The 18506-nt window shown below is 45.2% G+C and overlaps 1 protein-coding gene across 1 annotated transcript; it reads left to right on the forward strand.

Moving 5' to 3' along the window:
- Positions 1 to 897: 897 nt before the first annotated feature.
- LOC125768445 (uncharacterized) lies at positions 898 to 16592 on the forward strand. Its single transcript, XM_049436082.1, has 2 exons — positions 898 to 3845; positions 16500 to 16592. Exon 1 carries the CDS (start codon positions 1477 to 1479, stop codon positions 2716 to 2718), a length of 1242 nt encoding a protein of 413 aa, XP_049292039.1. The 5' UTR covers positions 898 to 1476; the 3' UTR covers positions 2719 to 3845; positions 16500 to 16592.
- The last annotated feature ends 1914 nt before the right edge of the window (positions 16593 to 18506 follow it).

Consider the following 18506-nt stretch of genomic DNA (forward strand, 5'->3'; position numbering starts at 1 on the left):
AAATACGCACATGGAAGGCATTAGGAAATGGGCGTATTTTCTCGTGGTATGCTGGCATAAATCGGTGCAGGAATTTGCTAGCAGTAAGCGTCCGATAATGTGTTGTTTTTCCGTAGATGCGTTGGGGATCGGTCTGGCAAATACGCACACGGAAAGCATTAGGAAATGGGCGTATTTTCTCGTGGTATGCTGGTATGAATCGGTGCAGGAATTTGCTAGCAGTAAGCGACCGATAATGTGTTGTTTTTCGTACATGCTTTGGCGATCGGTCTTGCAAATACGCACACGGAAAGCATTAGGAAATGGGCGTATTTTCTCGTGGTATGCTGGTATGAATCGGTGCAGAAATTTGCTAGCAGTAAGCGTCCGATAATGTGTTGTTTTTCCATAGATGCGTTGGGGATCGGTCAGGCAAATACGTACACGGAAAGCATTAGGAAATGGGCGTATTTTCTCGTGGTATGCTGGTATGGATCGGAGCAGGAATTTGCTAGCAGTAAGCGACCGATAATGTGTTGTTTTTCCGTAGATGCGTTGGGGATCGGTCTTGCAAATACGCACATGGAAGGCATTAGGAAATGGGCGTATTTTCTCGTGGTATGCTGGCATAAATCGGTGCAGGAATTTGCTTGCAGTAAGCGACCGATAATGTGTTGTTTTTCCGTAGATGCGTTGGGGATCGGTTAGGCAAATACTTACACGGGAAGCATTAGGAAATGGGCGTATTTTCTCGTGGTATGCTGGTATGGATCGGTGCAGGAATTTGCTAGCAGTAAGCGACCGATAATGTGTTGTTTTTTCGTAGATGCGTTAGGGATCGGTCTTGCAAATACGCACACGGAAAGCATTAGGAAATGGGCGTATTTTCTCGTGGTATGCTGGTATGGATCGGTGCAGTAATTTGCTAGCAGTAAGCGTCCGATAATGTGTTGTTTTTCCGTAGATGCTTTGGGGATCGGTCTGGCAAATACGCACACGGAAAGCATCAGGAAATGGGCGTATTTTCTCGTGGTATGCTGGCATAAATCGGTGCAGAAATTTGCTAGCAGTAAGTGACCGATAATGTGTTGTTTTTTCGTACATGCGTTGGGGATCGGTCTTGCAAATACGCACACGGAAAGCATTAGGAAATGGGCGTATTTTCTCGTGGTATGCTGGTATGAATCGGTGCAGAAATTTGCTAGCAGTAAGCGACCGATAATGTGTTGTTTTTCCGTAGATGCGTTGGGGATCGGTCTTGCAAATACGCACATGGAAGGCATTAGGAAATGGGCGTATTTTCTCGTGGTATGCTGGTATGGATCGGTGCAGAAATTTGCTAGCAGTAAGCGTCCGATAATGTGTTGTTTTTCCATAGATGCGTTGGGGATCGGTCTGGCAAATACACACACGGAAAGCATTAGGAAATGGGCGTAGTTTTTCGAGGTATGCTGGCATAAATCGGTGCAGAAATTTGCTAGCAGTAAGCGACCGATAATGTGTTGTTTTTCCGTAGATGCGTTGGGGATCGGTCAGGCAAATACGCACACGGGAAGCATTAGGAAATGGGCGTATTTTCTCGTGGTATGCTGGCATAAATCGGTGCAGGAATTTGCTAGCAGTAAGCGACCGATAATGTGTTGTTTTTCCGTAGATGCGTTAGGGATCGGTCAGGCAAATGCGCACACGGGAAGCATTATTAAATGGGCGTATTTTCTCGTGGTATGCTGGTATGAATCGGTGCAGAAATTTGCTAGCAGTAAGCGACCGATAATGTGTTGTTTTTCCGTAGATGCGTTGGGGATCGGTCTTGCAAATACGCACACGGAAAGCATTAGGAAATGGGCGTATTTTCTCGTGGTATGCTGGTATGAATCGGTGCAGAAATTTGCTAGCAGTAAGCGACCGATAATGTGTTGTTTTTTCGTACATGCGTTGGGGATCGGTCTTACAAATACGCACACGGAAAGCATTAGGAAATGGGCGTATTTTCTCGTGGTATGCTGGTATGAATCGGTGCAGAAATTTGCTAGCAGTAAGCGACCGATAATGTGTTGTTTTTCCGTAGATGCGTTGGGGATCGGTCTTGCAAATACGCACATGGAAGGCATTAGGAAATGGGCGTATTTTCTCGTGGTATGCTGGCATAAATCGGTGCAGGAATTTGCTAGCAGTAAGCGTCCGATAATGTGTTGTTTTTCCGTAGATGCGTTGGGGATCGGTCTGGCAAATACGCACACGGAAAGCATTAGGAAATGGGCGTATTTTTTCGAGGTATGCTTGCATAAATCGGTGCAGGAATTTGCTAGCAGTAAGCGACCGATAATGTGTTGTTTTTCCGTAGATGCGTTGGGGATCGGTCTGGCAAATATTTACACGGGAAGCATTAGGAAATGGGCGTATTTTCTCGTGGTATGCTGGCATAAATCGGTGCAGGAATTTGCTAGCAGTAAGCGACCGATAATGTGTTGTTTTTTCGTACATGCTTTGGCGATCGGTCTTGCAAATACGCACACGGAAAGCATTAGGAAATGGGCGTATTTTCTCGTGGTATGCTGGTATGAATCGGTGCAGAAATTTGCTAGCAGTAAGCGACCGATAATGTGTTGTTTTTCGTACATGCGTTGGGGATCGGTCAGGCAAATACTTACACGGAAAGCATTAGGAAATGGGCGTATTTTCTCGTGGTATGCTGGCATAAGTCGGTGCAGGAATTTGCTAGCAGTAAGCGACCGATAATGTGTTGTTTTTTCGTAGATGCGTTGGGGATCGGTCTTGCAAATACGCACACGGAAAGCATTAAGAAATGGGCGTATTTTCTCGTGGTATGCTGGATCGGTGCAGAAATTTGTTAGCAGTAAGCGACCGATAATGTGTTGTTTTTCCGTAGATGCTTTGGGGATCGGTCTTGCAAATACGCACACGGAAAGCATTAGGAAATGGGCGTATTTTCTCGTGGTATGCTGGCATAAATCGGTGCAGGAATTTGCTAGCAGTAAGCGTCCGATAATGTGTTGTTTTTTCGTACATGCGTTGGGGATCGGTCTTGCAAATACGCACACGGAAAGCATTAAGAAATGGGCGTATTTTCTCGTGGTATGCTGGTATGGATCGGTGCAGAAATTTGCTAGCAGTAAGCGTCCGATAATGTGTTGTTTTTCCGTAGATGCGTTGGGGATCGGTCTTGCAAATACGCACACGGAAAGCATTAGACAATGGGCGTATTTTCTCGTGGTATGCTGGCATGAACCGGTGCAGGAATTTGCTAGCAGTAAGCAACCGATAATGTGTTGTTTTTCCGGAGATGCGTTGGGGATCGGTCAGGCAAATACTTACACGGGAAGCATTAGGCAATGGGCGTATTTTCTCGTGGTATGCTGGCATAAATCGGTGCAGGAATTTGCTAGCAGTAAGCGACCGATAATGTGTTGTTTTTTCTTACATGCGTTGGGGATCGGTCTTGCAAATACGCACACGGAAAGCATTAAGAAATGGGCGTATTTTCTCGTGGTATGCTGGATCGGTGCAGAAATTTGTTAGCAGTAAGCGACCGATAATGTGTTGTTTTTCCGTAGATGCTTTGGGGATCGGTCTTGCAAATACGCACACGGAAAGCATTAGGAAATAAGCGTATTTTCTCGTGGTATGCTGGTATGGATCGGTGCAGAAATTTGCTAGCAGTAAGCGTCCGATAATGTGTTGTTTTTTCGTAGATGCTTTGGGGATCGGTCTTGCAAATACGCACATGGAAAGCATTAAGAAATGGGCGTATTTTCTCGTGGTATGCTGGTATGGATCGGTGCAGAAATTTGCTAGCAGTAAGCGTCCGATAATGTGTTGTTTTTCCGTAGATGCTTTGGGGATCGGTCTTGCAAATACGCACACGGAAAGCATTAGAAAATGGGCGTATTTTCTCGTGGTATGCTGGCATAAATCGGTGCAGGAATTTGCTAGCAGTAAGCGACCGATAATGTGTTGTTTTTCCGTAGATGCGTTGGGGATCGGTCAGGCAAATACTTACACGGGAAGCATTAGGAAATGGGCGTATTTTCTCGTGGTATGCTGGTATGGATAGGTGCAGTAATTTGCTAGCAGTAAGCGACCAATAATGTGCTGTTTTTTCGTAGATGCGTTAGGGATCGGTCTTGCAAATACGCACACGGAAAGCATTAAGAAATGGGCGTATTTTCTCGTGGTATGCTGGTATGAATCGGTGCAGAAATTTGCTAGCAGTAAGCGACCAATAATGTGTTGTTTTTTTTCCTAGATGCGTTACGGATCGGTCTTGCAAATACGCACACGGAAAGCATTAGGAAATGGGCGTATTTTCTCGTGGTATGCTGGCATAAATCGGTGCAGGAATTTGCTAGCAGTAAGCGACCGTTAATGTGTTGTTTTTTCGTAGATGCGTTGGGGATCGGTCTTGCAAATACGCACACGGAAAGCATTAGGAAATGGGCGTATTTTCTCGTGGTATGCTGGTATGGATCGGTGCAGGAATTTGCTAGCAGTAAGCGAACGATATTGTGTTGTTTTTTCGTCGATGCGTTGGGGATCGGTCTTGCAAATACGCACACGGAAAGCATTAGGAAATGGTCGTATTTTCTCGTGGTATGCTGGCATAAATCGGTGCAGGAATTTGCTAGCAGTAAGCGACCGATAATGTGTTGTTTTTCCGTAGATGCGTTGGGGATCGGTCTTGCAAATACGCACATGGAAAGCATTAAGAAATGGGCGTATTTTCTCGTGGTATGCTGGTATGGATCGGTGCAGAAATTTGCTAGCAGTAAGCGTCCGATAATGTGTTGTTTTTCCGTAGATGCGTTAGGGATCGGTCTTGCAAATACGCACACGGAAAGCATTAGGAAATGGGCGTATTTTCTCGTGGTATGCTGGTATGGATCGGTGCAGGAATTTGCTAGCAGTACGCGACCGATAATGTGTTGTTTTTCCGTAGATGCGTTGGGGATCGGTCTTGCAAATACGCACACGGAAAGCATTAGGAAATGGGCGTATTTTCTCGTGGTATGCTGGCATAAATCGGTGCAGTAATTTGCTAGCAGTAAGCGACCGATAATGTGCTGTTTTTTCGTAGATGCGTTAGGGATCGGTCTTGCAAATACGCACACGGAAAGCATTAAGAAATGGGCGTATTTTCTCGTGGTATGCTGGTATGGATTGGTGCAGGAATTTGCTAGCAGTAAGCGACCGATAATGTGTTGTTTTTCCGTAGATTCGCCGAGGATCGGTCAGGCAAATACGCACACGGAAATCATTAGGAAATGTCCGTATTTTTTCATAGCATGGTGGCATAAATCGGTGCAGGAATCTGCTAGCAATGAGCAACCGATGATATGTGTTTTTTTCGTAGATGCGTTAGGGATCGGTCTGGCAAATACGCACACGGAAAGCATTAGGAAATGGGCGTATTTTCTCGTGGTATGCTGACATAAATCGGTGCAGGAATTTGCTAGCAGTAAGCGACCGATAATGTGTTGTTTTTCCGTAGATGCTTTTTGGATCGGTCTTGCAAATACGCACACGGAAAGCATTAGGAAATGGGCGTATTTTCTCGTGGTATGCTGGCATAAATCGGTGCAGGAATTTGCTAGCAGTAAGCGACCGTTAATGTATTGTTTTTTCGTAGATGCGTTGGGGATCGGTCTTGCAAATACGCACACGGAAAGCATTAGGAAATGGGCGTATTTTCTCGTGGTATGCTGGTATGGATCGGTGCAGGAATTTGCTAGCAGTAAGCGATCGATAATGTGTTGTTTTTTCGTCGATGCGTTGGGGATCGGTCTTGCAAATACGCACACGGAGAGCATTAAGAAATGGGCGTATTTTCTCGTGGTATGCTGGCATAAATCGGTGCAGGAATTTGCTAGCAGTAAGCGACCGATAATGTGTTGTTTTTCCGTAGATGCGTTGGGGATCGGTCTTGCAAATACGCACACGGAAAGCATTAAGAAATGGGCGTATTTTCTCGTGGTATGCTGGTATGGATCGGTGCAGAAATTTGCTAGCAATAAGCGACCGATAATGTGTTGTTTTTCCGTAGATGCGTTGGGGATCGGTCTTGCAAATACGCACATGGAAAGCATTAAGAAATGGGCGTATTTTCTCGTGGTATGCTGGTATGGATCGGTGCAGAAATTTGCTAGCAGTAAGCGTCCGATAATGTGTTGTTTTTCCGTAGATGCGTTAGGGATCGGTCTTGCAAATACGCACACGGAAAGCATTAGGAAATGGGCGTATTTTCTCGTGGTATGCTGGCATAAATCGGTGCAGGAATTTGCTAGCAGTAAGCGACCGATAATGTGTTGTTTTTTCGTCGCTGCGCTGGGGATCGGTCTTGCAAATACGCACACGGAAAGCATTAGGAAATGGGCGTATTTTCTCGTGGTATGCTGGTATGGATCGGTGCAGAAATTTGCTAGCAGTAAGCGACCGATAATGTGTTGTTTTTTCGTAGATGCTTTGGGGATCGGTCAGGCAAATACTTACACAGGAAGCATTAGGAAATGGGCGTATTTTCTCGTGGTATGCTGGCATAAATCGGTGCAGGAATTTGCTAGCAGTAAGCGACCGATAATGTGTTGTTTTTCCGTAGATGCGTTGGGGATCGGTCTTGCAAATACTTACACAGGAAGCATTAGGAAATGGGCGTATTTTCTCGTGGTATGCTGGCATAAATCGGTGCAGGAATTTGCTAGCAGTAAGCGACCGATAATGTGTTGTTTTTTCGTACATGCGTTGGGGATCGGTCTTGCAAATACGCACACGGAAAGCATTAAGAAATGGGCGTATTTTCTCGTGGTTTGCTGGATCGGTGCAGAAATTTGCTAGCAGTAATCGTCCGATAATGTGTTGTTTTTCCGTAGATGCTTTGGGGATCGGTCAGGCAAATACTTACACGGGAAGCATTAGGAAATGGGCGTATTTTCTCGTGGTATGCTAGCATAAATCGGTGCAGGATTTTGCTAGCAGTAAGCGACCGATAATGTGTTGTTTTTTCGTAGATGCTTTGGGGATAGGTCTTGCAAATACGCACACGGAAAGCATTAGAAAATGGGCGTATTTTCTCGTGGTATGCTGGTATGGATCGGTGCAGAAATTTGCTAGCAGTAAGCGACCGATAATGTGTTGTTTTTCCGTAGATGCGTTGGGGATCGGTCAGGCAAATACTTACACAGGAAGCATTAGGAAATGGGCGTATTTTCTCGTGGTATGCTGGCATAAATCGGTGCAGGAATTTGCTAGCAGTAAGCGACCAATAATGTGTTGTTTTTTCGTACATGCGTTGGGGATCGGTCTTGCAAATACGCACACGGAAAGCATTAGGAAATGGGCGTATTTTCTCGTGGTATGCTGGTATGGATCGGTGCAGAAATTTGCTAGCAGTAAGCGTCCGATAATGTGTTGTTTTTCCGTAGATGCGTTGGGGATCGGTCTTGCAAATACTTACACGGGAAGCATTAGGAAATAAGCGTATTTTCTCGTGGTATGCTGGCATAAATCGGTGCAGGAATTTGCTAGCAGTAAGCGACCGATAATGTGTTGTTTTTCCGTAGATGCTTTGGGGATCGGTCTTGCAAATACGCACACGGAAAGCATTAGGAAATAAGCGTATTTTCTCGTGGTATGCTGGTATGGATCGGTGCAGGAATTTGCTAGCAGTAAGCGTCCGATAATGTGTTGTTTTTCCGTAGATGCTTTGGGGATCGGTCTTGCAAATACAAACACGGAAAGCATTAGGAAATGGGCGTATTTTCTCGTGGTATGCTGGCATAAATCGGTGCAGGAATTTGCTAGCAGTAAGCGTCCGATAATGTGTTGTTTTTTCGTACATGCGTTGGGGATTGGTCTTGCAAATACGCACACGGAAAGCATTAACAAATGGGCGTATTTTATCGTGGTATGCTGGTATGGATCGGTGCAGAAATTTGCTAGCAGTAAGCGTCCGATAATGTGTTGTTTTTTCGTAGATGCTTTGGGGATCGGTCTTGCAGATACGCACACGGAAAGCATTAGGAAATGGGCGTATTTTCTCGTGGTATGCTGGCATAAATCGGTGCAGGAATTTACTAGCAGTAAGCGACCGATAATGTGTTGTTTTTCCGTAGATGCGTTGGGGATCGGTCTTGCAAATACTTACACGGGAAGCATTAGGAAATGGGCGTATTTTCTCGTGGTATGCTGGCATAAATCGGTGCAGGAATTTGCTAGCAGTAAGCGACCGATAATGTGTTGTTTTTTCGTAGATGCGTTGGGGATCGGTCTTGCAAATACTTACACGGGAAGCATTAGGAAATGGGCGTATTTTCTCGTGGTATGCTGGCATAAATCGGTGCAGTAATTTGCTAGCAGTAAGCGACCGATAATGTACTGTTTTTTCGTAGATGCGTTAGGGATCGGTCTTGCAAATACGCACACGGAAAGCATTAAGAAATGGGCGTATTTTCTCGTGGTATGCTGGTATGAATCGGTGCAAAAATTTGCTAGCAGTAAGCGACCAATAATGTGTTGTTTTTTTCCTAGATGCGTTACGGATCGGTCTTGCAAATACGCACACGGAAAGCATTAGGAAATGGGCGTATTTTCTCGTGGTATGCTGGCATAAATCGGTGCAGGAATTTGCTAGCAGTAAGCGACCGATAATGTGTTGTTTTTCCGTAGATGCGTTGGGGATCGGTCAGGCAAATACTTACACAGGAAGCATTAGGAAATGGGCGTATTTTCTCGTGGTATGCTGGCATAAATCGGTGCAGGAATTTGCTAGCAGTAAGCGACCAATAATGTGTTGTTTTTCCGTGGATGCGTTGGGGATCGGTCTTGCAAATACGCACACGGAAAGCATTAGGAAATGGGCGTATTTTCTCGTGGTATGCTGGCATAAATCGGTGCAGGAATTTGCTAGCAGTAAGCGACCGATAAAGTGTTGTTTTTTCGTACATGCTTTGGGGATCGGTCTTGCAAATACGCACACGGAAAGCATTAGGAAATGGGCGTATTTTATCGTGGTATGCTGGTATGGATCGGTGCAGAAATTTGCTAGCAGTAAGCGACCGATAATGTGTTGTTTTTTCGTACATGCGTTGGTGATCGGTCTTGCAAATACGCACATGGAAAGCATTAGGAAATGGGCGTATTTTCTCGTGGTATGCTGGTATGGATGGGTGCAGAAATTTGCTAGCAGTAAGCGACCGATAATGTGTTGTTTTTTCGTCGATGCGTTGGGGATCGGTCAGGCAAATACGCACACGGAAAGCATTAGAAAATGGGCGTATTTTCTCGTGGTATGCTGGCATAAATCGGTGCAGGAATTTGCTAGCAGTAAGCGACCGATAATGTGTTGTTTTTCCGTAGATGCGTTGGGGATCGGTCAGGCAAATACTTACACAGGAAGCATTAGGAAATGGGCGTATTTTCTCGTGGTATGCTGGCATAAATCAGTGCAGGAATTTGCTAGCAGTAAGCGACCGATAATGTGTTGTTTTTTCGTCGATGCGTTGGGGATCGGTCTTGCAAATACGCACACGGAAAGCATTAGGAAATGGGCGTATTTTCTCGTGGTATGCTGGTATGAATCGGTGCAGGAATTTGCTAGCAATAAGCAACCGATGATGTGTTGTTTTTTCGTAGATGCGTTGGGGATCGGTCTTGCAAATACTCACACGGAAAGCATTAGGAAATGGGCGTATTTTCTCGTGGTATGCTGGTATGGATGGGTGCAGAAATTTGCTAGCAGTAAGCGACCGATAATGTGTTGTTTTTTCGTCGATGCGTTGGGGATCGGTCAGGCAAATACGCACACGGAAAGCATTAGAAAATGGGCGTATTTTCTCGTGGTATGCTGGCATAAATCGGTGCAGGAATTTGCTAGCAGTAAGCGACCGATAATGTGTTGTTTTTCCGTAGATGCGTTGGGGATCGGTCAGGCAAATACTTACACAGGAAGCATTAGGAAACGGGCGTATTTTCTCGTGGTATGCTGGCATAAATCGGTGCAGGAATTTGCTAGCAGTAAGCGACCGATAATGTGTTGTTTTTCCGTAGATGCGTTGGGGATCGGTCAGGCAAATACTTACACAAGAAGCATTAGGAAATGGGCGTATTTTCTCGTGGTATGCTGGCATAAATCAGTGCAGGAATTTGCTAGCAGTAAGCGACCGATAATGTGTTGTTTTTTCGACGATGCGTTGGGGATCGGTCAGGCAAATACGCACACGGAAAGCATTAGGAAATGGGCGTATTTTCTCGTGGTATGCTGGTATGAATCGGTGCAGGAATTTGCTAGCAATAAGCAACCGATGATGTGTTGTTTTTTCGTAGATGCGTTGGGGATCGGTCTTGCAAATACGCACACGGAAAGCATTAGGAAATGGGCGTATTTTCTCGTGGTATGCTGGTATGGATGGGTGCAGAAATTTGCTAGCAGTAAGCGACCGATAATGTGTTGTTTTTTCGTCGATGCGTTGGGGATCGGTCAGGCAAATACGCACACGGAAAGCATTAGAAAATGGGCGTATTTTCTCGTGGTATGCTGGCATAAATCGGTGCAGGAATTTGCTAGCAGTAAGCGACCGATAATGTGTTGTTTTTCCGTAGATGCGTTGGGGATCGGTCAGGCAAATACTTACACAGGAAGCATTAGGAAATGGGCGTATTTTCTCGTGGTATGCTGGCATAAATCAGTGCAGGAATTTGCTAGCAGTAAGCGACCGATAATGTGTTGTTTTTTCGTCGATGCGTTGGGGATCGGTCAGGCAAATACGCACACGGAAAGCATTAGGAAATGGGCGTATTTTCTCGTGGTATGCTGGTATGAATCGGTGCAGGAATTTGCTAGCAATAAGCAACCGATGATGTGTTGTTTTTTCGTAGATGCGTTGGGGATCGGTCTTGCAAATACGCACACGGAAAGCATTAGGAAATGGGCGTATTTTCTCGTGGTATGCTGGTATGAATCGGTGCAGAAATTTGCTAGCAGTAAGCGACCGATAATGTGTTGTTTTTCCGTAGATGCGTTAGGGATCGGTCTTGCAAATACGCACACGGAAAGCATTAAGAAATGGGCGTATTTTCTCGTGGTATGCTGGTATGAATCGGTGCAGTAATTTGCTAGCAGTAAGCGACCGATAATGTGTTGTTTTTCCGTAGATGCGCCGAGGATCGGTCTGGCAAATACGCACACGGAAATCATTAGGAAATGTCCGTATTTTTTCGTAGTATGGTGGCATAAATCGGTGCAGGAATTTGCTAGCAATAAGCAACCGATGATGTGTGTTTTTTTCGTAGATGCGTTGGGGATCGGTCTGGCAAATACGCACACGGAAAGCATTAGGAAATGGGCGTATTTTCTCGTGGTATGCTGGTATGAATCGGTGCAGAAATTTGCTAGCAGTAAGCGACCGATAATGTGTTGTTTTTTCGTAGATGCGTTAGGGATCGGTCTTGCAAATACGCACACGTAAAGCATTAGGAAATGGGCGTATTTTCTCGTGGTATGCTGGCATAAATCGGTGCAGGAATTTGCTAGCAGTAAGCGACCGATAATGTGTTGTTTTTCCGTAGATGCGTTAGGGATCGGTCTTGCAAATACGCACACGGAAATCATTAGGAAATGGGCGTATTTTCTCGTGGTATGCTGGCATAAATCGGTGCAGGAATTTGCTAGCAGTAAGCGACCGATAATGTGTTGTTTTTCCGTAGATGCGTTAGGGATCGGTCTTGCAAATACGCACACGGAAATCATTAGGAAATAAGCGTATTTTCTCGTGGTATGCTGGTATGGATCGGTGCAGGAATTTGCTAGCAGTAAGCTTTCGATAATGTGTTGTTTTTCCGTAGATGCTTTGGGGATCGGTCTGGCAAATACGCACACGGAAAGCATTAGGAAATGGGTGTATTTTCTCGTGGTATGCTGGCATAAATCGGTGCAGGAATTTGCTAGCAGTAAGCGACCGATAATGTGTTGTTTTTTCGTAGATGCGTTGGGGATCGGTCTTGCAAATACGCACACGGAAAGCATTAGGAAATGGGCGTATTTTCTCGTGGTATGCTGGTATGAATCGGTGCAGAAATTTGCTAGCAGTAAGCGACCGATAATGTGTTGTTTTTTCGTAGATGCGTTAGGGATCGGTCTTGCAAATACGCACACGTAAAGCATTAGGAAATGGGCGTATTTTCTCGTGGTATGCTGGCATAAATCGGTGCAGGAATTTGCTAGCAGTAAGCGACCGATAATGTGTTGTTTTTCCGTAGATGCGTTAGGGATCGGTCTTGCAAATACGCACACGGAAATCATTAGGAAATGGGCGTATTTTCTCGTGGTATGCTGGTATGAATCGGTGCAGAAATTTGCTAGCAGTAAGCGACCGATAATGTGTTGTTTTTTCGTAGATGCGTTAGGGATCGGTCTTGCAAATACGCACACGTAAAGCATTAGGAAATGGGCGTATTTTCTCGTGGTATGCTGGCATAAATCGGTGCAGGAATTTGCTAGCAGTAAGCGACCGATAATGTGTTGTTTTTCCGTAGATGCGTTAGGGATCGGTCTTGCAAATACGCACACGGAAATCATTAGGAAATGGGCGTATTTTCTCGTGGTATGCTGGCATAAATCGGTGCAGGAATTTGCTAGCAGTAAGCGACCGATAATGTGTTGTTTTTCCGTAGATACGTTAGGGATCGGTCTTGCAAATACGCACACGGAAATCATTAGGATCGGTGCAGGAATTTGCTAGCAGTAAGCGACCGATAATGTGTTGTTTTTCCGTAGATGCGTTGGGGATCGGTCTGGCAAATACGCACACGGAAAGCATTAGGAAATGGGCGTATTTTCTCGTGGTATGCTGGTATGAATCGGTGCAGGAATTTGCTAGCAGTAAGCGTCCGATAATGTGTTGTTTTTCCGTAGATGCTTTGGGGATCGGTCTGGCAAATACGCACACGGAAAGCATTAGGAAATGGGCGTATTTTCTCGTGGTATGCTGGCATGAACCGGTGCAGGAATTTGCTAGCAGTAAGCGTCCGATAATGTGTTGTTTTTCCGTAGATGCTTTGGGGATCGGTCTGGCAAATACGCACACGGAAAGCATTAGGAAATGGGCGTATTTTCTCGTGGTATGCTGGTATGGATCGGTGCAGGAATTTGCTAGCAGTAAGCGTCCGATAATGTGTTGTTTTTCCGTAGATGCTTTGGGGATCGGTCTGGCAAATACGCACACGGAAAGCATTAGGAAATGGGCGTATTTTCTCGTGGTATGCTGGTATGAATCGGTGCAGAAATTTGCTAGCACTAAGCGACCGATAATGTGTTGTTTTTCCGTAGATGCGTTAGGGATCGGTCAGGCAAATACGCACACGGAAAGCATTAGGAAATGGCCGTATTTTCTCGTGGTATGCTGGTATGAATCGGTGCAGAAATTTGCTAGCAGTAAGCGACCGATAATGTGTTGTTTTTTCGTAGATGCGTTGGGGATCGGTCTGGCAAATACGCACACGGAAAGCATTAGGAAATGGGCGTATTTTCTCGTGGTATGCTGGTATGAATCGGTGCAGAAATTTGCTAGCAGTAAGCGACCGATAATGTGTTGTTTTTCCGTAGATGCGTTGGGGATCGGTCTTGCAAATACGCACATGGAAGGCATTAGGAAATGGGCGTATTTTCTCGTGGTATGCTGGTATGGATCGGTGCAGGAATTTGCTAGCAGTAAGCGACCGATAATGTGTGGTTTTTCCGTAGATGCTTTGGGGATCGGTCTGGCAAATACGCACACGGAAAGCATTAGGAAATGGGCGTATTTTCTCGTGGTATGCTGGCATAAATCGGTGCAGGAATTTGCTAGCAGTAAGCGACCGATAATGTGTTGTTTTTTCGTAGATGCGTTGGGGATCGGTCTTGCAAATACGCACATGGAAGGCATTAGGAAATGGGCGTATTTTCTCGTGGTATGCTGGTATGGATCGGTGCAGGAATTTGCTAGCAGTAAGCTTTCGATAATGTGTTGTTTTTCCGTAGATGCTTTGGGGATCGGTCTGGCAAATACGCACACGGAAAGCATTAGGAAATGGGTGTATTTTCTCGTGGTATGCTGGCATAAATCGGTGCAGGAATTTGCTAGCAGTAAGCGACCGATAATGTGTTGTTTTTTCGTAGATGCGTTGGGGATCGGTCTTGCAAATACGCACACGGAAAGCATTAGGAAATGGGCGTATTTTCTCGTGGTATGCTGGTATGAATCGGTGCAGAAATTTGCTAGCAGTAAGCGACCGATAATGTGTTGTTTTTCCGTAGATGCGTTGGGGAACGGTCTTGCAAATACGCACACGGAACGCATTAGGAAATGGGCGTATTTTCTCGTGGTATGCTGGTATGAATCGGTGCAGGAATTTGCTAGCAGTAAGCGTCCGTTAATGTGTTGTTTTTCCGTAGATGCTTTGGGGATCGGTCTGGCAAATACGCACACGGAAAGCATTAAGAAATGGGCGTATTTTCTCGTGGTATGCTGGCATAAATCGGTGCAGGAATTTGCTAGCAGTAAGCGACCGATAATGTGTTGTTTTTTCGTAGATGCGTTGGGGATCGGTCTTGCAAATACGCACACGGAAAGCATTAGGAAATGGGCGTATTTTCTCGTGGTATGCTGGTATGAATCGGTGCAGAAATTTGCTAGCAGTAAGCGACCGATAATGTGTTGTTTTTCCGTAGATGCGTTGGGGAACGGTCTTGCAAATACGCACACGGAACGCATTAGGAAATGGGCGTATTTTCTCGTGGTATGCTGGTATGAATCGGTGCAGGAATTTGCTAGCAGTAAGCGTCCGATAATGTGTTGTTTTTCCGTAGATGCTTTGGGGATCGGTCTGGCAAATACGCACACGGAAAGCATTAAGAAATGGGCGTATTTTCTCGTGGTATGCTGGTATGAATCGGCGCAGAAATTTGCTAGCAGTAAGCGACCGATAATGTGTTGTTTTTTCGTAGATGCTTTGGGGATCGGTCTTGCAGATACGCACACGGAAAGCATTAGGAAATGGGCGTATTTTCTCGTGGTATGCTGGCATAAATCGGTGCAGGAATTTGCTAGCAGTAAGCGACCGTTAATGTATTGTTTTTTCGTAGATGCGTTGGGGATCGGTCTTGCAAATACGCACACGGAAAGCATTAGGAAATGGGCGTATTTTCTCGTGGTATGCTGGTATGGATCGGTGCAGGAATTTGCTAGCAGTAAGCGATCGATAATGTGTTGTTTTTTCGTCGATGCGTTGGGGATCGGTCTTGCAAATACGCACACGGAAAGCATTAAGAAATGGGCGTATTTTCTCGTGGTATGCTGGCATAAATCGGTGCAGGAATTTGCTAGCAGTAAGCGACCGATAATGTGTTGTTTTTCCGTAGATGCGTTGGGGATCGGTCTTGCAAATACGCACACGGAAAGCATTAAGAAATGGGCGTATTTTCTCGTGGTATGCTGGTATGGATCGGTGCAGAAATTTGCTAGCAATAAGCGACCGATAATGTGTTGTTTTTCCGTAGATGCGTTGGGGATCGGTCTTGCAAATACGCACATGGAAAGCATTAAGAAATGGGCGTATTTTCTCGTGGTATGCTGGTATGGATCGGTGCAGAAATTTGCTAGCAGTAAGCGTCCGATAATGTGTTGTTTTTCCGTAGATGCGTTAGGGATCGGTCTTGCAAATACGCACACGGAGAGCATTAGGAAATGGGCGTATTTTCTCGTGGTATGCTGGCATAAATCGGTGCAGGAATTTGCTAGCAGTAAGCGACCGATAATGTGTTGTTTTTTCGTCGCTGCGCTGGGGATCGGTCTTGCAAATACGCACACGGAAAGCATTAGGAAATGGGCGTATTTTCTCGTGGTATGCTGGTATGGATCGGTGCAGAAATTTGCTAGCAGTAAGCGACCGATAATGTGTTGTTTTTTCGTAGATGCTTTGGGGATCGGTCAGGCAAATACTTACACAAGAAGCATTAGGAAATGGGCGTATTTTCTCGTGGTATGCTGGCATAAATCGGTGCAGGAATTTGCTAGCAGTAAGCGACCGATAATGTGTTGTTTTTCCGTAGATGCGTTGGGGATCGGTCTTGCAAATACTTACACAGGAAGCATTAGGAAATGGGCGTATTTTCTCGTGGTATGCTGGCATAAATCGGTGCAGGAATTTGCTAGCAGTAAGCGACCGATAATGTGTTGTTTTTTCGTACATGCGTTGGGGATCGGTCAGGCAAATACGCACACGGAAAGCATTAAGAAATGGGCGTATTTTCTCGTGGTTTGCTGGATCGGTGCAGAAATTTGCTAGCAGTAAGCGTCCGATAATGTGTTGTTTTTCCGTAGATGCTTTGGGGATCGGTCAGGCAAATACTTACACGGGAAGCATTAGGAAATGGGCGTATTTTCTCGTGGTATGCTAGCATAAATCGGTGCAGGAATTTGCTAGCAGTAAGCGACCGATAATGTGTTGTTTTTTCGTAGATGCTTTGGGGATAGGTCTTGCAAATACGCACACGGAAAGCATTAGAAAATGGGCGTATTTTCTCGTGGTATGCTGGTATGGATCGGTGCAGAAATTTGCTAGCAGTAAGCGACCGATAATGTGTTGTTTTTCCGTAGATGCGTTGGGGATCGGTCAGGCAAATACTTACACAGGAAGCATTAGGAAATGGGCGTATTTTCTCGTGGTATGCTGGCATAAATCGGTGCAGGAATTTGCTAGCAGTAAGCGACCGATATTGTGTTGTTTTTTCGTACATGCGTTGGGGATCGGTCTTGCAAATACGCACACGGAAAGCATTAGGAAATGGGCGTATTTTCTCGTGGTATGCTGGTATGGATCGGTGCAGAAATTTGCTAGCAGTAAGCGTCCGATAATGTGTTGTTTTTCCGTAGATGCGTTGGGGATCGGTCTTGCAAATACTTACACGGGAAGCATTAGGAAATAAGCGTATTTTCTCGTGGTATGCTGGCATAAATCGGTGCAGGAATTTGCTAGCAGTAAGCGACCGATAATGTGTTGTTTTTCCGTAGATGCTTTGGGGATCGGTCTTGCAAATACGCACACGGAAAGCATTAGGAAATGGGCGTATTTTCTCGTGGTATGCTGGTATGGATCGGTGCAGAAATTTGCTAGCAGTAAGCGTCCGATAATGTGTTGTTTTTCCGTAGATGCGTTGGGGATCGGTCTTGCAAATACTTACACGGGAAGCATTAGGAAATAAGCGTATTTTCTCGTGGTATGCTGGCATAAATCGGTGCAGGAATTTGCTAGCAGTAAGCGACCGATAATGTGTTGTTTTTCCGTAGATGCTTTGGGGATCGGTCTTGCAAATACAAACACGGAAAGCATTAGGAAATGGGCGTATTTTCTCGTGGTATGCTGGCATAAATCGGTGCAGGAATTTGCTAGCAGTAAGCGTCCGATAATGTGTTGTTTTTTCGTACATGCGTTGGGGATCGGTCTTGCAAATACGCACACGGAAAGCATTAAGAAATGGGCGTATTTTATCGTGGTATGCTGGTATGGATCGGTGCAGAAATTTGCTAGCAGTAAGCGTCCGATAATGTGTTGCTTTTTCGTAGATGCTTTGGGGATCGGTCTTGCAGATACGCACACGGAAAGCATTAGGAAATGGGCGTATTTTCTCGTGGTATGCTGGCATAAATCGGTGCAGGAATTTGCTTGCAGTAAGCGACCGATAATGTGTTGTTTTTCCGTAGATGCGTTGGGGATCGGTCTTGCAAATACTTACACGGGAAGCATTAGGAAATGGGCGTATTTTCTCGTGGTATGCTGGCATAAATCGGTGCAGAAATTTGCTAGCAGTAAGCGACCGATAATGTGTTGTTTTTTCGTACATGCGTTGGGGATCGGTCTTGCAAATACTTACACGGGAAGCATTAGGAAATGGGCGTATTTTCTCGTGGTATGCTGGCATAAATCGGTGCAGTAATTTGCTAGCAGTAAGCGACCGATAATGTACTGTTTTTTCGTAGATGCGTTAGGGATCGGTCTTGCAAATACGCACACGGAAAGCATTAAGAAATGGGCGTATTTTCTCGTGGTATGCTGGTATGAATCGGTGCAGAAATTTGCTAGCAGTAAGCGACCAATAATGTGTTGTTTTTTTTCCTAGATGCGTTACGGATCGGTCTTGCAAATACGCACACGGAAAGCATTAGGAAATGGGCGTATTTTCTCGTGGTATGCTGGCATAAATCGGTGCAGGAATTTGCTAGCAGTAAGCGACCGATAATGTGTTGTTTTTCCGTAGATGCGTTGGGGATCGGTCAGGCAAATACTTACACAGGAAGCATTAGGAAATGGGCGTATTTTCTCGTGGTATGCTGGCATAAATCGGTGCAGGAATTTGCTAGCAGTAAGCGACCAATAATGTGTTGTTTTTCCGTGGATGCGTTGGGGATCGGTCTTGCAAATACGCACACGGAAAGCATTAGGAAATGGGCGTATTTTCTCGTGGTATGCTGGCATAAATCGGT

This window comes from Anopheles funestus, chromosome 3RL (assembly GCF_943734845.2).
Source record: "Anopheles funestus chromosome 3RL, idAnoFuneDA-416_04, whole genome shotgun sequence".
Classification (NCBI taxonomy): domain Eukaryota; kingdom Metazoa; phylum Arthropoda; class Insecta; order Diptera; family Culicidae; genus Anopheles; species Anopheles funestus.

What these genes read in the sequence shown, in the direction of transcription:
- LOC125768445 (XM_049436082.1), top strand. Translation starts at nt 1,477, where the DNA reads ATGTGTTGTTTTTCCGTAGATGCGTTGGGGATCGGTCAGGCAAATACG.